The sequence below is a fragment of the Oncorhynchus masou genome, chromosome 20 (genome assembly GCF_036934945.1).
Source record: "Oncorhynchus masou masou isolate Uvic2021 chromosome 20, UVic_Omas_1.1, whole genome shotgun sequence".
NCBI lineage: Eukaryota > Metazoa > Chordata > Actinopteri > Salmoniformes > Salmonidae > Oncorhynchus > Oncorhynchus masou.
This window is the reverse complement of record NC_088231.1, coordinates 14,824,940-14,844,146: the sequence shown is the minus strand read 5'-3', so window position 1 is coordinate 14,844,146 and position 19,207 is coordinate 14,824,940. Positions and strand designations below refer to the sequence as shown.

The 19,207-nt window shown below is 44.2% G+C and overlaps 1 protein-coding gene across 3 annotated transcripts in view; it reads right to left on the bottom strand.

Annotated features, from left to right (window-relative positions):
• znf827 (zinc finger protein 827) overlaps nucleotides 1-9,253 on the bottom strand; it is a 122,103-nt gene extending 112,850 nt beyond the window's left edge. For all 3 annotated transcript variants that reach the window (XM_064926467.1, XM_064926468.1, XM_064926469.1), the window contains exon 1: nucleotides 8,926-9,253. In XM_064926467.1, coding sequence (XP_064782539.1) covers nucleotides 8,926-8,968 — 43 coding nt within the window. In that variant the 5' untranslated portion in view covers nucleotides 8,969-9,253. The remainder of the gene's footprint in view (nucleotides 1-8,925) is intronic.
• Nucleotides 9,254-19,207: the final 9,954 nt, after the last annotated feature.

The following is a 19,207-nucleotide window of genomic DNA, read 5'->3' as shown; positions in this document are numbered from 1 at the left end:
TGATGAGGCTGGGGCATTATACCATACATACTATATCCCGGGTATTTGGAAAAAGCTACGGGATGGTTTTTCCAATGCCGTCAAAATGGCTTCTTTGAAGTTTAAAAATAAATGTGAATATTTGTAGTTACTTTTTAAGTTAATACCTGTGTTCAAATAAGTTAGGAGTGCAATACGTTAGGAGAAAAAGCAGATTGTGTTCTGTGTTATGAAGCTTACCATAGTTCCCCAGAACAGTTCTGCCTGTCATGTGTTTGTAAATAGCACAACAGGAGAAAGTGGGAGCTGGTGAGTCCATAGCGTTTGATAACTATCGGCGAGTCTCTGGTCGTGTCTACACTTGACACTTACATTTGACTTCTGCTATCAGAATACGAATATCGCATTGAATAGATGAGTCTAGACTAGAGCTGGACCGATTAATCGGAATGGCCGATTAATTAGGGCCGATTTCAAGTTTTCATAACAATCGGAAATCTGTATTTTTGGGAGCCGATTTGACGATTTTTTTTATTTTTATAACCTTAATTAACTAGGCAAGTCAGTTAAGAACACATTCGAAGTTTCAATGACGGCCTAGGAATGGTGGGTTAACTGCCTTGTTCAGGGGCAGAACGACAGATTTCCACCTTGTCAGCTCGGGGGATCTAACCTTGCAACCTTACAGTTAACTCGTCCAACGCAATAACGACCTGCCTCTCTCTCGTTGCACTCCACAAGGAGACTGCCTGTTACGCGAATGCAGTAAGCCAAGGTAAGTTGCTAGCTAGCATTAAACTTATCTTATAAAAACAATCAATCATAATCACTCGTTAACTACACATGGTTGATGATATTACTAGATATTATCTAGCGTGTCCTGCGTTGCATATCATCTGACTGAGCATACAAGCATACAAGTATCTGACTGAGCGGTGGTAGGCAGAAGCAGGCGCGTAAACATTCATTCAAACAGCACTTTCGTGCATTGTGCGTCAAGCATTGCGCTGTTATGACTTCAAGCCTATCAACTCCCGAGATGAGGCTGGTGTAACCGAAGTGAAATGGCTAGCTAGTTAGCGCGCGCTAATAGCGTTTCAAACATCACTCGCTCTGAGCCTTCTAGTAGTTGTTCCCCTTGCTCTGCATGGGTAACGCTGCTTTGATAATGGCTGTTGTCATTGTGATGCTGGTTTGAGCTTAGGGAAGAGCGAGGAGAGGGACAGAAGCTATAATGTTACACTGGAACATCCAATTGTCAAAAGGTTAATGAAATACAAATGGTATAGAGAGAAATAGTCCAATAATTCCTATAATAACTACAACCTAAAACTTCTTACCTGGGAATATTGAAGACTCATGTTAAAAGGAACCACCAGCTTTCATATGTTCTTATGTTCTGAGCAAGGAACTTAAACATTAGCTTTTTTACATAGCACATATTGCACTTTTACTTTCTTCTCCAACACTTTGTTTTTGCATTATTTAAACCAAATTGAACGTGTTTCATTATTTACTTGAGGCTAAATTGATGTTATTGATGTATTAAGTTAAAATAAGTGTTCATTCAGTATTGTTGTAATTGTCATTATTACAAATAAAAATTACAAATATTTAAAAAAATATCTATACACATATATATATATATATATATATATATATATACACATATATATACACATATACATTTTTTTTTTAATCGACCGATTAATCGGTATCAGCTTTTTTGATCCTCCAATAATCGGTATTGAAAAAAAAAATCATAATCGGTCGACCTCTAGTCTAGACACATAAAAGTGTCTTTGTTGTCTGATTGTGTTCAGATCTGGCTGACCACTTCAGGAGGTGGTCAGGGCTACATTGTGTATGGATTTCTCCTCAGTCTGGACACAGTCAGGCTACCGAAAGCGCATACAGTGGGCGACGTCATCAGCACTCCTCCCACAAGTCTTCAGAAAAACATTTTTATTTGGCTAGAGTTATGCTAACCCGTTTGCAATCTCTTCAGCGTTGCTTGCTGGCTAGCTACAGGTTAGGTTAGCTGGCTAGTTAGCTACAGTAGTAAGCTACTGCCATTAGTTGTTGCGATATCATATTTAGGCTATTCCACCATTTGTAGAATGTATACTGGCATTTGAATATAGCGGGAAAAGGGAACCTGGACACACTGTGGACACAATTAAATGGAGGTGGAGATGCATGACGTGTACGGAAGTCCATGATCAGAACTCTATGATCAGAATACTAAAGCTGCACGAACTGTCAAGTCTAGACACGGCCTCTGTTGTGTGGCGCACATGAGGTGAGGGAGTTACGCTTGTATGCAATTCACTACCAAATGTTTGCCATCAGATACCTTATAACGGCTTTCTGCCGTGTTTGAAAAGTCCAAGATTTCTTGGTGAGTTCTGTTCAGCTGCTATTTTTTCCCTGTGCTTCCTAGTAGTGTTTTTTTCTCCTCCCCTCTTCTTTGTGTACACATGCTGCTCTTCCTTCAAATAAGCATGCATCACAACTTTTTCCATTTGCAAAATTTCTCTTGTTCAGTTTCACTTGTACCCACTCAACGAAAATTACATTTGGTAGCGTGCTTGTACAACTTTATGAGCTGAATTTGCCTGTCTTTGCAATTTGTTTGTCCATTTTCGCTTGTTAGCATTCAGTTAAAAGTGTCTATGGGACTTTGATATTACTTGTGCTAATTCTCTGAGCATTCTGGTAATAGATGCGCAACTTGCATTTTTGCGTTTTTAGCGCCCCCTTGTGTGCTATGCAGTCATACCGTAAATCCCAGTATGATGGTATGAAAATCTGGATACTGCCTAAGCCTAGTACTGACTTCCAGACCAGAGAGGACAGAGTTTGCCTGGCTGCTGCTGCCAAAGGCTAACAAGAGCCTGGCAAGTATGGGGGCCTCCTTGCCTCTCTTCCACCCACACAGGAAGTGAGGTCATGACATTAGCACTCCGCTGTGTCTAGAGTGCTCTCCGCCAGGGCGACAAGATCAGCGTGTTGGACGAGAGCCATTTTAAGCCCCCCTAACAACAACATACATCAAGACAGTAGCGCTACATAAAATTACCATGTATTTCAAACCTGGCAACATAGAGAGTGGAGTGCAGTTATTTGGTTATACAGGGCAACCAAGACTGGCCCCTTGGCAAGGGCCATCAAACGCAGTGACCGAATCAGTATCCACTATCTAAACTAAAAAGGCCTCACCACCAAAGGAAAGAAATATCTATGCCAACCTAAGCAAAAACCCTCCTGATTTCACGCACCAGTTAGACGCGTACCACATGCTCCAAAATATCCCCACGCCTACAGCTATGGCTTTCTTCTCAGAGACAATTGAGGAGACCTCTCTAATTCTCTGCGATGTCATTTCCATCTCTCTTTTAAGAGTGAAATGAGCCTCGATAATACATCACATCCCTGTTTAGGAGCAGAGGCAGCAGTCTGGCACGACTGGCCGACTAGAGCTTCCTGCTCCCCAGACCTCCCTCTCATTCTCTATATCTCTACATCCCTCACGCCTGTTAAAGGCCTGTCCTGCAGGGCCCTAGATGCACTTTGTGTGGTACAACAGAGAAACCGCCCAGAGCTCTTAGCAGCTTCCCCACCACCACCAGTACTCTCCCTCTCTCTTCCCCTCTGTCTTTCCCAGCTGCACCAGCGAGCTGATCGCAGTTCCTTATGAACTGCGGCCAACTGAGAGCCTGTGCTACTCCTGTGAGATTGGTATTACTCAGTGCCGGGGCTACGTCCTAGCCAAAGGGCTGCTCTCCGACGCTGTACATCTCCCTGTTGTGGCTTGTCAACATGGAGAAAATCGTTACCAAGGCTAAGGCACTTCCATTCCACACGGAGGAGTGTGGGGGGGGGGGGGTTGGTTGAGACCAGGTAGGTACTGTCTGGAACAGATTGCTGGTAACTTTGTGATATATTTTTAGGCCTCCTAGTGGACATGGAGCTTTCATTTGTTCTGTTAAATTAGGTCAATGTAAAATACAAGAGGCCACGCTGAAGATGTCGTTCGAAAGAGACCAGATCAAGTGTCATGGCCAACAATCAGGTAGGGAAGTCATCCCTGGATCTTTGTCAAGAAACGGCTCTAATTAAGCCTAACTGAATAAGTATTATGGGGGAAGGCAATGGACATCCATAAATAATTACTTTATGAGATTTGCATATTATGCTTCCCCGAGTCCCTTTTGTTGGGCATAAAGAAATCCTATCTTAAATTACCTGCTTAGACCTCTAGTGAGTTTGACACTTGATGAAAAGTGTGTCCAAAACAGAGTTAATTACTCCCAAGTAGGCAGGCACCTGAAGTTATTGTGAAGCGAGTCGCTTATCAGACGTGTTTTTGTAATTACTCGGGGCATTGGAAATTAACCGAAGTGTCACCTCATTGACAACCTTGATTAAAAAGAGCATTCTGGATGAATTGGAGGGATTCTCAGTGGATGCTAGGCTTTGGCGATATACCATTTATACCGGTACACCGGGATATTTTGAAATACCGCCGAATGATTTTCAACACCTCAAAAAAAATATGAATATATATTTTTTTTAATGTTTGAGGGTTGGGGGATGCATGCAACGCCACTGTTTATAACGGTAAGTTACATATGCACTGAACAAAAATATTAACGCGTAACGTGTTGGTCCCATGTTCATGAGCTGAAATAAAAATCATAGAAAAGTTCCATGTGCACAAAAAGCGTATTTCTCTCAAATGTTGTGCACAAATTTGTTTACATCCCTGTTAGTGAGAATTTCTCCTTTCCCAAGATAATCCATCCACCTGACATATCAAGAAGCTGGTTAAACAACATGATCACTACACAGGTGCACCTTGTGCGGGGGACAATAAAATACAACTTTAAAATGTGCAGTTTTGTCATACAACACAATGCCACGGATGTCTCACATTTTGTGGGAGCATGCAATTGGAATGCTGACTGCAGGAATGTCCACCAGAGCTGTTGCCAGAGAAATGAATGGTAATTTGCTCTACCATAAGCTGCCTATATATTTTGACTCGGTAACGGTTGGTACAGAAACGGTATGACAGTATGAAAATCTGCATACCGCCCAACCGTAGTGGATGCCCATTGGAATCCTGACAACACCTGCAGGCCTTGGTATTGCCAGACAGCCTACCTGTTTGATGCAGAAAGCAACAACACATTTTAAATGTGTATTGATCAAATCCCAGAAGCTTCTCTGGAACCAGGCCCACTATAAAGTTAACTTACTCCAACAACTTTCATTTAAGATCAACTGCTGTAGCGGCCTCCCAATTACTATCCATTCAATTCTCCATCAAGTCACGGAGAGACTGAATGGGGCCAGTTTTAGGCCTACCCACTGAATCTGAATGGTGTTGAACGCGGCAGGTCTCAAACTCCCCTCTATGTAAGCGTATGCTGAAGGAGGCATCCCACCACCTTCCTCTTGCCCTTTAATTCATTTCTAAGTGAAAGCCTGTGTATCATTATTCGCTTCAGCTCCAGTCGGCAGACACCGCGGTCCATGAGAGCCCGTGCCCCGTCAAGTTGAGGGGTGGTGGGGGGTGGAAAGTGGCGGAGGGGGATTCTTGGCAGAAATTCCCCACAAATTTGAAGCCAAGAGCAAAATGGAAACCTCCCCTCATTTTCCTTTCCCCTTAATCCAATGTTTTCAAGCCCCGGCCCCACCAAGGTCATTATAATCATAGAAAGTGGAAGGGCGCCAGTGACCCGCCATTACAGTAAGGTACAGAACCACCCAGCCATTGGCTGGTGGTGAGGAGGAAAGGAGAAGAGCACTCGGTCGGTCAGGTAGAGGCAGAGGCTAAAATCCCTCCATTTCAAATGCAGATAACCTGAGGAACCAGCAGACGAGGAGAAAAGGGAGAGGAGAGAAAATGTCTCCCTCTCTCGCTCTCCCAGTGCCCCTGACCTTTTGCCATTCATGATCGGGTATCTCTCTCTCATTTATTTTTAGCTTACAATTCGTATCCATATCTTGAGTTTAAGCCTACTTCAACATTTATTCAAGAGATAGGCCCTATAGCCTAAAGCTAATTCAGAATGATTGCCGAAATTATCAAGAGTAGAGAGAGGTTTTAGAAGTAATATTTGGTGACATAACACAAGTATGACCAATGACCTAGAAACCTCTGGGCCTGAAAGAATGCTGCTTGCGTTGACAATATTTCAAAACAGGACCTCCAGCATAATCTCAACAGGGAAAAAAAGGGTACTACTTTTACATGTAAAAATCTCTATGCTTTATCCAAGTGATAATTTTACCGTCAATATTTACAGTAAGTAATCGGCCAATAGAATTCAACATAGATAATCATGGGCGTACCAAAATCATAAAGAGTGGCCGTTTTCATTGTGGCGCCAAAGGTCATGTTTACTTGTCTGAGTGAGGGCGCTGCACTGTACTGTGACCTCCATGGCCAGCTTGTGAGTATGTGTGTGTGTATGTGTGTGTGCACTCTCTCACATGCCATGTATGCTAATATACACAGCATGACACTTGGCCTGCACAGAGCAAAGCAGAGTACACAACCCCAAATATCTAGACCTGCATGTGTCTGGGTTAAGATAAAGCACCTTTAGTAGTTTAAAGGCAATGTGTAATCGTGCTCTTTTCACCACAGGGCCTCAGTACAGATGCAGACATCTGAACTTCAATATTGTGCTTGTTCCTGGCACGTGAGCAATCTGTGTAGGTGTTGTTAGCTGAACAATGAAAACAAACAGACAGTCGGCCAATGAGGTGAAGTGGCACTGACTTCCAGTCAGTGTGGGGGGAAAACCTATACAGACTAAATAAAGGTTGTCCTGTATCAGTTTTGTGATTGAATGGAGGAGAAGTAAAATATTGGCCACAACTTATTAAAGAGAAAAGGATTTCTCTTTGTTATTATATGAAATCCTGTAATTGATGCATACAGTAGGCTGTAACATGTCTATAACATTACTTAATCCAGGGGTGTCAAACTCATTCTGGTTTTTGGTTTTTCCTTTCAGTGAAGACCTAGTCAACCAGGTGAGGAGAGTTCCTTACTAATCAGTGACCTTAATTCCTTAATCAAGTACAAGGGAGGAGCAAAAACCTGCAGACACTCGGCCCGCCATGAAATGAGTTTTACATGTGACCTAACCCATATAATAGAACTAAATAGTTGGAGCCCCAGGGTACTGTATGGTGCGTCAGTCAGTGGAGGCTGGTGGGAAGAGCTATAGGAGGACGGGCTCATTGTAATGGCTGCAATGGAATAAATAGAATGGTCAAACGTGGTTTCCCTATTTATTCCACTGCAGCCATTACAATGAGCCCGTCCTCCTACAGCTCCTCCCACCAGCCTCCACTGATGTCATTATACGCTACAGAGCATGACCTGCTCCGTCCACTCCAGCGGCGTTTCTAGGTACGCACATTCGCCGTCAGTAACATGTGAGCGAGAGCTTACTGTCCAAATACCACTCTCTCATCCAGCCAACCGACGCAATTTCTCTAGTTCAACTGTGGGTCAAACACCTGAGCGCTGTATCAGTGGATGAGGAGACAACGGTCTTATTTTGGGGATGTTTTATGACTCTGGGACTGGATATGTGGACATTTGTAGTAGCCTAAATACTCACACGTGGAAAGAGGACACGAATAGCTCACACTATGGCACTACAAACGCTAATTTGATATTTACTGCACTGTTTTCACATTTTGTATTCTTTATACAACAAAGTATATAAATCCTCTTTTGATCACAGCTAGTAATAGCACTGAACAGTTGCATTGTTTGACATTTAAGAAAGACTACACTGTGTCATTATGGTACATTCATTAAGTCATAATTGATTTATGAGATTAATTACATTTGCATACCAATATAACTCATTAAGCCATGTTCTTACGCAGGTCTTCAGGACATTGCACTACAGCAGAGGAAATTGCCACACTAAGCCAATTCCTCTGATCATTTTATCCACACATTCTACCTAGAAGTCATCCTCTAGCGGCCGAAGTGTGTCACTGCAGCTTTTCATTATTGGACTGATAAAAGCACAATCTGAACATCCAAGCTACACAGGGTCAAATGAACAATATATATACCAAAATCGCACATTCTGATGTACATTCGGAGTAACGACATAACGAGAAATGGGGAATGTGCCATTTCGCGTCTCTAGCCCGCGTTATTGATCGTAGTCTGTCTGCAATGAATGGTTGCAAAGGGAAGGAGAAAAAAAACTGAACTTCAGGTGACCGACCATGGCTTTGACATAGCCTGCATGCAGACATGAACCTCGCTGAACTGGGCGGAAGAAAATACCTCTGCTTCAAAAAAAAATCTCATCTCCAGACTTTCAAGAACTCGACGTAAAAACAGAGCGAGCGCCTACCGAGGGAACCAATACACCCGTTTTGAGTGGTGAGAGAGAAAGTTAGACGTTTATATTAACCGAAATGTGAAGTTAGCTACCGAGCGTAGCTAGATCGCGCTATTACTAGGAACACTGAGGTACGGTTAGCCCCGAGTCTGGCTTGTCTGATCCGACTGACCCTTCATTTTATTGCGGCCAGATTCTCAGATCCTCCCCTTTCTCCCCCGAAAGAGACTCGCTCGCACGGACAGATAAACGAAAACGCTCAGACATTATACCATATACACCCGATACACAAGCTATCTGACCGCAACCTTTAGGGGAAAGGGGACCTTTATCGATTATACTCGATTAAAGCCACGTACAGCTCATTCACTCGCTGGTTAGCTAACGTTACTCATCGCCAACAACATGGCTGCCTTGCTCAGACCTAAAAAAAAAAAAAGGAGAAATAACCTACGCCGTGTCTTTGTCTGTTTCACCTCTTTAACCCTAAACTACTGCGCAAAACACACGAAGACCCATTAAAATTGCACAAAACCAGCAAACGACTTACGTGAAGGCAGGCGTTTGGGTTGCTCCTGCTTCCTCCTTGGCATTTTCCCCCTTTTTGTCACATTCTCCTCCTTGTTTTAGGGATAAGAAGAAAAAAGGTTTTTTCCCATTGAGATTGTAGGCGAGAGTGATGGCAGGGACTGTATACCTGTCTTGTCCTCGCGGTTTAAAGTGTATTGTTGGGTATAGGACCACAGGAGGAGGAGGGTGCTGTTGTTGTTGCCGTGTCTTGACTATGGCTGCTCTCTGTGTAAGTGTGTCTCGGAGCCCCTAACTAACACTAATGCAGGGATCAGAGGGCAGCAACAGCAGAGCAGACACACACACACGCTCACACACACTAGCTCGCACACACGCTCTAGAGGAGCTCGCCCGCGATAGCAGCGTAGAAACGGACAAGGTGCCCCCAAGCTTACAGGGTGTATTGCTGACTGCAAAACCCCTACATATTTTTTTTAACATGTATTTGATAACTTCTATAAATAATAAATATGGCAAAGATACTGAAATACAGTATCAATACAGTATTTTTCATATTGATTGCATTTAATTTTTTATTTATTTTACACATACATTATAAATATATTTTCAAAATGTGAAATGTACATTTCCTGAATTGATGAAATTATGGATTGAATAGTAATTCAGAAGCCCAATGGAAAGCCCCAGTTTTCCCAAATAAATAATTATGATTAATTTGCATGAAACATACATTTGAAATGAACCCTTTCATGTTCACACTTGCATAACCCCCATATTCATTAGGCTACAGATGCACACATTTAATTTCTTGCTAATGTTTTAATTTTTTTCAATGCCGTATGTTACATGAACTGTAAGTAACTGCTGCTATAACTTCCCCTGGTCTCAACAATAGTGTAACTCTCCTCTGTGGGGAAAAAAAAGAATTAGCTAAAGTAGAAAACAACACTTTATTGCATTTCCACGTTGTGTTTTGTGTCACACTGTACATGTAACAGCAATGGCGTTTACCTAAGAGTTAAGTTCACCCCCAACTTATCCCTCTGAAAATCACATCATCTAAATTACTACATGTTTTACCCTTCACTTGTTGCATTTCCACGTTGGGTCATATCATATACATGTAATAACAACGTTAAAAATGGAAATCTCCATTCCTCTCCCTCGTGGTGGTGGCGTTGGGTTGAGTTCTTCACAGCGCAGCCTGTCCCGTCTCTCTTCCTGCTGCTGGGCTCCTGCAGGCTGTGTTCACTTGGCCCGGCACATTCTTTCACACCTCTCAGTGTGTGAGGAGAGCTGTGTCTTCATCCCTCCATCCTGCCATCCCTCCATCCCTTGCCACCTCCTCCCTCTGAGAGAATAGTCCTAAATGGCACCCTATTCACTATAGAGTGCACTACTTTTGACCAGAGCCAATAGGGCTCATATGGCTCTGGTCAAAAAGTAGTGCACTCTATAGGGAAACAGGGTGCCATTGGAGATGCAGATTATGAGAGGCGCAGGAGGCTCGTTACCGTGGCAATTAGCAGAAGCCCAAATTAGCCCTCCTGGCTGGACTGCCTGTATCATGTCCACAGGTGACACGGCCACTTTGCATTTTTCTAATTAGGAAAGAGCATAACATGATACAATGTCTATTATCTATCATAAAGGTCCAGAGAGAAGCTGGACAAGTCCTAGTCAAGTAACAGTAATCAGTAGACATATGTAGAGAACACATGCGAGTCATATGACCACATTAGAACTACAAGAAAGAGGCCTAAGGAATGAGTATATTCTATTGTGAATTTTTATTTTGTAAAAATCTTTTTTTTGTCAAATACACCGGATAAGTGCAGTGAAATGTGTTGTTTTACAGGTTCAGCCTTGGTAGTACGGTCACACTTGAAGCAAATTAGGGTTAAGTGCCTTGCTCAAGGGCACATCGGCAGATTTATCACCTTGTCACCTCGGGTATTCAAACCAGCGACCTTTCCGTTACTAGCTCAAACGCTCTAACTGCTAGGCTACCTGCCGCCCTATCTGCCATGCAGTGTATGTATAGGCCGAACGTCACATATGGAAACGTGTGTTATTGTATAAAGGTTCTGTTGAGGAAATCCAAGGTTAGTGAGAATTCACAGTACATAGTGCATGTGCATGGCAGTAGGTTGAACTCTGGTGTACCTCCAGCCTCTCCACTCCTGTGTTGTGTTGAAAGGGACTAAACCATAGGGTGTCTGACACCAGTACAGGCGCAAGCATGTGTGAATATCTGTGTGTGTGTGTGTGTGTGTGGACAGCTGGGGTGTGTGCTTCACCTGCACCAGCAACTGAGCACTCATAACAGGGGACCAGGTGTTGACTGCCCACCCCTCCCTCCACCCACGACCAGCATGGTCACAGCATAGTTGGAAACGAGGGGTTAAATGTTCACTGTTGCTTCCATCCTATTCATTCTCTATATTTACATACTGTACAGTCAGTCTGAAGCCAGATCGTTTCTTTTCCTGCTGTTGAGAATATACTGCATGTAATTACATATTAAAACACCAAAACATACTTTATATGTACACCATAAAACATGAAATATACTTTAGTAGCCTTTAGCCTATATCTTATCGAGCAATCTGTTAGACATCTGTGAAAGTTGTGATGACAAAGTTTACAGATGATACTCCTGATGAACAAGTGAAACTAAGCCTTCTTTGACAATGGCATATTCATCCAGATCATTTGACGCAATAAACTATGTCAACTCATGGAGAGAGAAAGAGAGATACGGAGAGGAAGAGAGAGAGTGTGGCGGGCCGCAGTCCTGTTTTTGCTCTCTGGGTAGAGGTTGGTCACCATGGCGAGGTCACAGTCTGGTCTCTGACCCCAACAATGCCAGGCCGCTGAGGTAATGCAGGCAACAAGACAATCCGCTGATAGTAGCCATGGCAACGCCAGCATGACCTCACTCAGGGTTGCACCTAAAGGTCAAAGCTCTGACATCGTGCTCTAACAACGGTTACGCAATCTATGTCAAATTTCTAAGTTAGAAAAACAACAGAGTAGGGAAAGTGAATCAATCAAAAGTGGCTTTTAAACTTCAGTAGTGTAAGTGTTATTCATAATAACTTTTTTAATTACTTGGGAATCTATTGATGGGCACAAAACACATTTGCCACGTCTTGGCTACTGTCAGTACTGCCCATGAATTTACATACATACATAAATATTAAATAGTGCCTAAAACTCTATACAACTCGACCAGGGAGGCCTCATCACACCTGTCACATGTAATATCCTTCCTCCTATACAATAATATAACATAATAAATAAGTAGCACAGTTTGTAGGAAATAAAATCCCCTTAGCTAATTATATTTCCTTTAGCTTTACTGATAACTGCCGGTGTTCCGCTGCTTTTAAAAACAGCTAATTTTGTCAGTTGGCATTAATACGACTTATTAAAATGCTTCCCTGCAGCGGCGTGGCAGTTAGCGAAATGGAAATTTCAGGTGCTTCAGCGGAGGATGGGGGAGGTGGATAAAGAGGAGTTTCTGTCTCAGGGTGCATGAGCCTGGCTTCTCCACTTTCTGCTCTCTCTCCATCTATTCGCACTGTCCCATGTGGCCTAGTCTAGGCTAGCTATAGCGCTAGGCTAACACTAGCTGGATGTAGCCTAGCCTTGGGGTAAACCGCAACATCTGTCCCCTGTCCAGCCGCGACTGTCGCAGGCTGATAAATCCTCACAAGGTGGCTGGTGCCAGGGTTTTCCGGTATATGCCACCTGTCCCCCCAACATACACCACCTACACACACAGACACACACCCCTTACACCAGACAGGTCACCCATGATTACAAGTCAGTATTCGACGTCCATGGAAACCGGCCACTAGGGGCAACAGTGAGCACTGTTACCTTCACATAGGTTTTGGTTTTGCTAGGTCTAATTCTGACGTGAGATTGTGAGAGCTGGTAGCTCACACACCCCTCCCCTCCTGCTCACCCCAACTACTACTCCATACACCCCTCCCCTCCTGCTCACCCCAACTACTACTCCATACACCTCAACTACTCATACACCCCTCCCCTCCTGCTCACCCCAACTACTACTCCATACACATCAACTACTCACACACCTCTCCCCTCCTGCTCACCCCAACTACTACTCCATACACCTCAACTACTCATACACCCCTCCCCTCCTGCTCACCCCAACTACTACTCCATACACCTCAACTACTCCATACACCCCAACTACTCATACACAGCAATTACTCCATGCACCCAACTACTCCATACAACATACACCCCAACTACTCATACACGGCAATTACTCCATGCACTCAACTACTCCATACAACATACACTTCAACTACTCATACACCCCTCCCCTCCTGCTCACCCCAACTACTACTCCATACACCTCAACTACTCTATACACCCCAACTACTAAATACACCCCAACTACTCTATACACCCCAACTACTCCATACACCCCAACTACTCTATACACCCCAACTACTCTATACACCCCAACTACTCTATACACCTCAACTACTCATACACCCCTCCCCTCCTGCTCACCCCAACTACTACTCCATACACCTCAACTACTCTATACACCCCAACTACTCCATACACCCCAACTACTCTATACACCCCAACTACTCTATACACCCCCAACTACTCTATACACCCCAACTACTCTATACACCCCCAACTACTCTATACACCCAAACTACTCTATACACCCAAACTACTCTATACACCCAAACTACTCTATATACCCCAACAACTCTATACACCCCAACTACTCTATACACCCCCAACTACTCTATACACCCCAACTACTCTATACACCCCAACTACTCTATACACCCCAACTACTCTATACACCCCAACTACTCTATACACCCCAACTACTCCATACACCCCAACTACTCCATACACCCCAACTACTTCATACACCCCAACTACACCATACACTCCAACTAATCCATACACCCAACCTACTCCACACACCCCAACTACTCTATACACCCCAACTACTCCATACACCCCAACTATTCTATACACCCCAACTACTCTATACACCCCAACTACTCCATACACCCCAACTACTCCATACACCCCAACTACTTCATACACCCCAACTACACCATACACTCCAACTACTCCATACACCCAACCTACTCCACACACCCTAACTACTCCATACACCATACAGTCCAACTACTCCATACACCATACTCCCCAACTACACCATACACCTCAACTACTCCATACACCATACACCCCAACTACTCCATACACCGCTCCCCTTCTGGTCCCCACAAGGATAGTAAAACCAACCCACACACACACATTGTCCTTCATACACACACATACACACACACATGCTGCCCTCTTGCTCTCTCCTGTCCCCCCTTCACCTGGCCTGACGCTGGACACACACACATCGTCCTTCATATACACACACAGACACACACATATGCTGCCCTCCCCTCTTGCTCTCTCCTGCCCCCCCCCCCCTTCCCTTCACCTGGCCTGACGCTGGACACACACACACACAGACACACCACACACCCTTCGCTAGCTGGCCTGACAGTTTGACAGAAGCAGGTGGCCTCGCTCCCTCTCTTGCCCTCTGGCCTTCCGAGCTCTCACCCCCGGTGGGGACATTTGGGCGTAGAGATGGGCCGTTGTCGCCTCGCCTTGTCCTCCCCTGACCAAATATCACAGGACAGGAGAGAGGACACGACTTAGGACACATCCCAAATGGCAACTCATTTCTTTACAAAATGCACAACATTTGACCAGAACACTATGGGCCCTGGTCAAAAGTAGTGCTCTATATAGGGAATAGGGTGCCATTTGGGACAGAGCCTTACATAACACCCCCCCCCCCCCACCGTGCTTTGGTTCAGTCTAATACTGTAGCTTCGCTCACTCCTCCAAAACACACACACAGGCACACTTTCTCTCTCTCTGCGACTGTGTGACAGAGGCAGGTGGCCTATTTCCTGCCCTATGACCTTCAACACTTCCCCTGTAGTAGGGAGACAGTCACCATACTGCAGACACACACACACACACAGAGGAGGGGTCTAGGTTGCCCCTGGAGAACTGGGGGAGAGGTCTTGCTAAGGCCCCAAGGGGGGGGGGGGGGGGGCAAGTGTGGGTCCTTCAACTCAGAGAGTTATTTTAGCCTCTAGGGCAGTCCTGACTAGTTGAAGGGTCATCCCTAGAAGGTTAGTCAACATGTATACTGTACTGTACTGTATGGCCTACTACGGTAACACCCGTGGGATGATTTTTCTGTAGGTTCTTTCATTGTGTGTGTATATCCTTGTATGATATACCGATTCTTTGTATAACGTTACACTGATAATGTTGGATGCAGTGTGTGTGTGTGTCGTACAACGTGCTACACTGGTGTTTATCTGTATGCCGTTGTTTGAGTGTATGATATGTGTCTCGTTGTGTGTGTGTGTACCTACTGTATGTCAGGGGAAGAGAGGCCCCTGATTACTGCCAGTTCATTGTGTAAATGAGGCGCGCTGAACATGTTCTGATAACTCTGTGTTCCCAGTCCCAGCTTGATTTTATTGCCATGCTCCTAATAGGATATTGCCACTATCGCAATTTGGATTAACTTCCGTGCCGCTGCTGTTGAACTGACTGACTCAGTGTGTGTGTGAGTGCGTGGTTGTTGTTGCGCTCCATTAATTCCTTATGCAGAACATCCCTCTTATTATGACCCCCACTATTTATTTTCACAAATACAAAATATTGCCAGCATTTCAAGTTTTTTTTCTTCTTCTGAATAAAAATATATTTAGGAAAAACATGTGACCTGTGTGAAACTGGAGACCTGTGAATTAGAAACGTAAAAATGATTTAAGTGTAACCAGTGACTGTAAATTAAATATAAATAGCAGCGCATGAAAGAAAACAAATACTAATTAGCTGGATCGTGGTGCGAAAGCGCTCTAACTCATATTTACATTTTACTATTAGTATTTTCATGTTGACCTTCCACTTGCAAAGATAAATAACACACACTCGGGTAACAAAACACTGGTAGTGCAGGCGAGATGTGCCACCGACATGTTTTTGTCTGTGAGGAGCGTGATCACTCTCACTCACAGGGAGTCTGCGTTTGTTCTCTCTGTGGTTCCTTTGTCTCAGCCCACCTACACTCCTCCCAGGCTCCTCCCACCTCCCCAGCCAGTCGTCCAATGGCGTTGTCTTCAGGTGTTGACCTTATCGGGTGGAGGTCAAAGCCAGGTCAGGGATCTGTTGCTAGGCTACCATCAGATAACTGGCGGGGGTTGGCACTTGGCAGCCGCCTGCTGCCTGGGTAGCTGCTCTCTCTGTCATTCACTGCTTGTCATGTAATCTCATTCATTTGCAGACAATTGCCTGGACGTCAGAAAGGCTATCTGCTCCATGCTGTTGTAATGAAAACACATTCAAATATTAAAAGCGGCCAAGCTAGAGCCCCATTACCAGCCAGCTCTACTTGGCATTGGCACACATCCGTTATTATACGATCATGCCAATTGTCATGTGGTAACGTGAACCGTTTAAATAGGTAGTGTTGGTGACTGCCTTTGTCAAAATGACAGTGTGGTGGCTGGCTGTCAGGGCTAGGTAAATTACACTGTAAAAGGCAACGGCTGTGTCCAAAATGGCACCCTGTTCCCTATATGGTGCACTACTTTTGACCAAAAGCGGTGCACTATATAATGAATAGGATGCCATTTCAGAGGCAGACAAAGTGAAGGATTATGGGGAAGTAATGTTGTGAAATGGACGAGGAGGAATCGGCGTCTTTTGGTTAGCTTTATTTGATTAAATACTGCAACATAAATTTGATATTCATCTGGTATATTGCATTCAGAAGGAAGACCTGAGGCATAGTGTGTGTGTGTGCATTTGTTTGTGCGTTTGTGTGCATTATATGTTCATGCAAGTACTGTGAGTGTGTGTGTGTGTGTGTGTGTGTGTGTGTGTGTGTGTGTGTGTGTGTGTGTGTGTGTGTGTGTGCGCGCATTCTTGTACAAGTGTGGTTGCGTGCTCATACAGTACAGGCAGTGCTGGTGGTGAGTAAAAGTAAAGATACCTTAATAGAAAATGAATCAAGTAAAAGTGAAAGTCACCCAGTAAAACATTACTTGAGTAAAAGTCTAAAAGTATTTTGTTTTAAATATACTTTAAGTATCAAAAGTTTATGGAATTGCTCAAATGTACTTAAGTATCAAAAGTAAAAGTATAAACCATTTAAAAATGCTTAAATTAAGCAAAATAGCCGGCACAATTGTTGATTTTTTTTAACACTGATTGAAGTGGATTTAACAAGTGACATCAATAAGGGATCATAGCTTTCACCTGGATTCACCTGGTCAGTCTCTGTCATGGAAAGAGCAGGTGTTCCTAAAAATTTTTACACTCAGTGTATGTGTGTGTGTGTGTGCTTGGCAAATGACCGATTCATTCATGACTCATTCTGAGAAACAAGTGGTTGTGCACTCACCCCCTACCTTTAAATAGAGTGAACAAAAACAAAGTGTGGCAAAGTATTCTATTTAGAGAGAGTGCTGTTGCATCTTCACACAAACACCATATTCTCTCCCACTCAGCAGCTCCAGCCACCTGGCCATTTATCTATGTGAAGACTAGAAGAATTCTTAACTCTCATTCTGATGAGCGACATCATAAATCCGGTCTCATTTTCAAATCCATTCTCACACGGACGGTCCTGAGCAGGAGACCAGCTGACACTGTGTCGTATGTCTCTTCTCCCAGGTTCCTCTCCGGGTGGCACGCACTCAGTCGATGGTTAACCGCCGGGTCGGGAGGATTGGGTCATCAGAGGGGTTTGTGTGAAACACCTCCTTAGTGATGGCCGACATAAAGGGACAAGGCCGCGTTCATTTGTCTGCCAGTCCATCGAGCTAGGATCCCCCTCAATCACGGAGAAGCATTGGCACTCGGGGCGGGGTTCCAGAGTCCTAGCTCTTCTGTGAGATTGGCACGTTCTGAAAAGAACGTCTCGGTGTCTTGGGCACTTGCCAGCTGACAGCTGAGATTTATCGGGGCACACTGGCCCGCCGCGAGGACTTCTCTTGTAACATGGTACTCCTGTGAAAGGGATAAAGAAATTAGTGTTCAACATTTCCCCCCACGCCGTCGAGATATTTCCCTACAATCTCTCTTCTTTTTTTGGTCGATATGGCGACTTGAGAATCAAACCGGAACCTTCACAGTACCACATAGTCAGTGCTCCTGTTTTAATTCTGTGCATATTCATGAGGGTGAGTGGAGAATGTTGATGTACTGTCTGTTGAGTCACAGGTCCTCTGTGGCAGGAAGCACTCCTGGTCAAATGGCAACCGAGAGAGTAAGAGTAAGAAAAAGAGAGTGGGAGAGAGATAAGATGGAGAAAGAGAGAAAGAGGAGAGCGAGAGGGAGAGAGAAAGAGAGGAGGATGAGAGAGAGGGGAGGAGAAAGAAAGAGCTAGAGAGAGGAAAGAGACAGGAGAGAACAAGTGCAAGAGAGAGAAAAAGAGAGAGATGTGTGGGATTTGAAAGGAACAGCTCCTGGCTGACTGTCTTGGATATTTATTCCTTTCTAAAGCAATGAGGTGTTTGGAGAAAAAGGCCAGTGTTCTAAATGCTATACTGTCGGTGCAGGGAGCTGTTAACTCAGGTTCCTCTATCTGACTACACTGTGTTGATCCCATGAACTATACAGTAAACCAACATCAAATACATACTCTGATATGTACAGTGCCTCTTTTGATCCCAAAATTCCACTCTTAGGTAAATTCAGAATCAGTAACGAGCGTGTTTGCATCGCATGTCGTCACCACATCGAGAGAAAAACAACAAAACAGTGTACAACCTCCCAAATAATTTGTTCTCTGTCAATATCGAAATTGCTGCTCCCTATTGTCCATTCATTCACAGAGCATTGGGCAACTCCACCATCTTCATATCACCTGCCAACATCTCGTGGTAACTCAGCCAGGGTGATGAACAGAGAGATAGGCAATGAAACACAAGGTGTGACAGTATGGCGATACGTTACGGGATGCTGCTAGGCAGAGGGGCTCATAATGAAAGCAGGACGAGAAGGCTTTGTTCCAAATGTCACGATGCATATTTATGGCCTGCCGATGGAGTGGCTCCTTGTATAAGCACCATCAATCCATTCACCATCCCTCCGTCTAGTGATGGTCTGACAAAAGCACAACCACTCTCTGTCTTCAACACCTCGGCTGCATGGCTGGCGACTAGCGTCATCCGGGTAGCTCACATTCT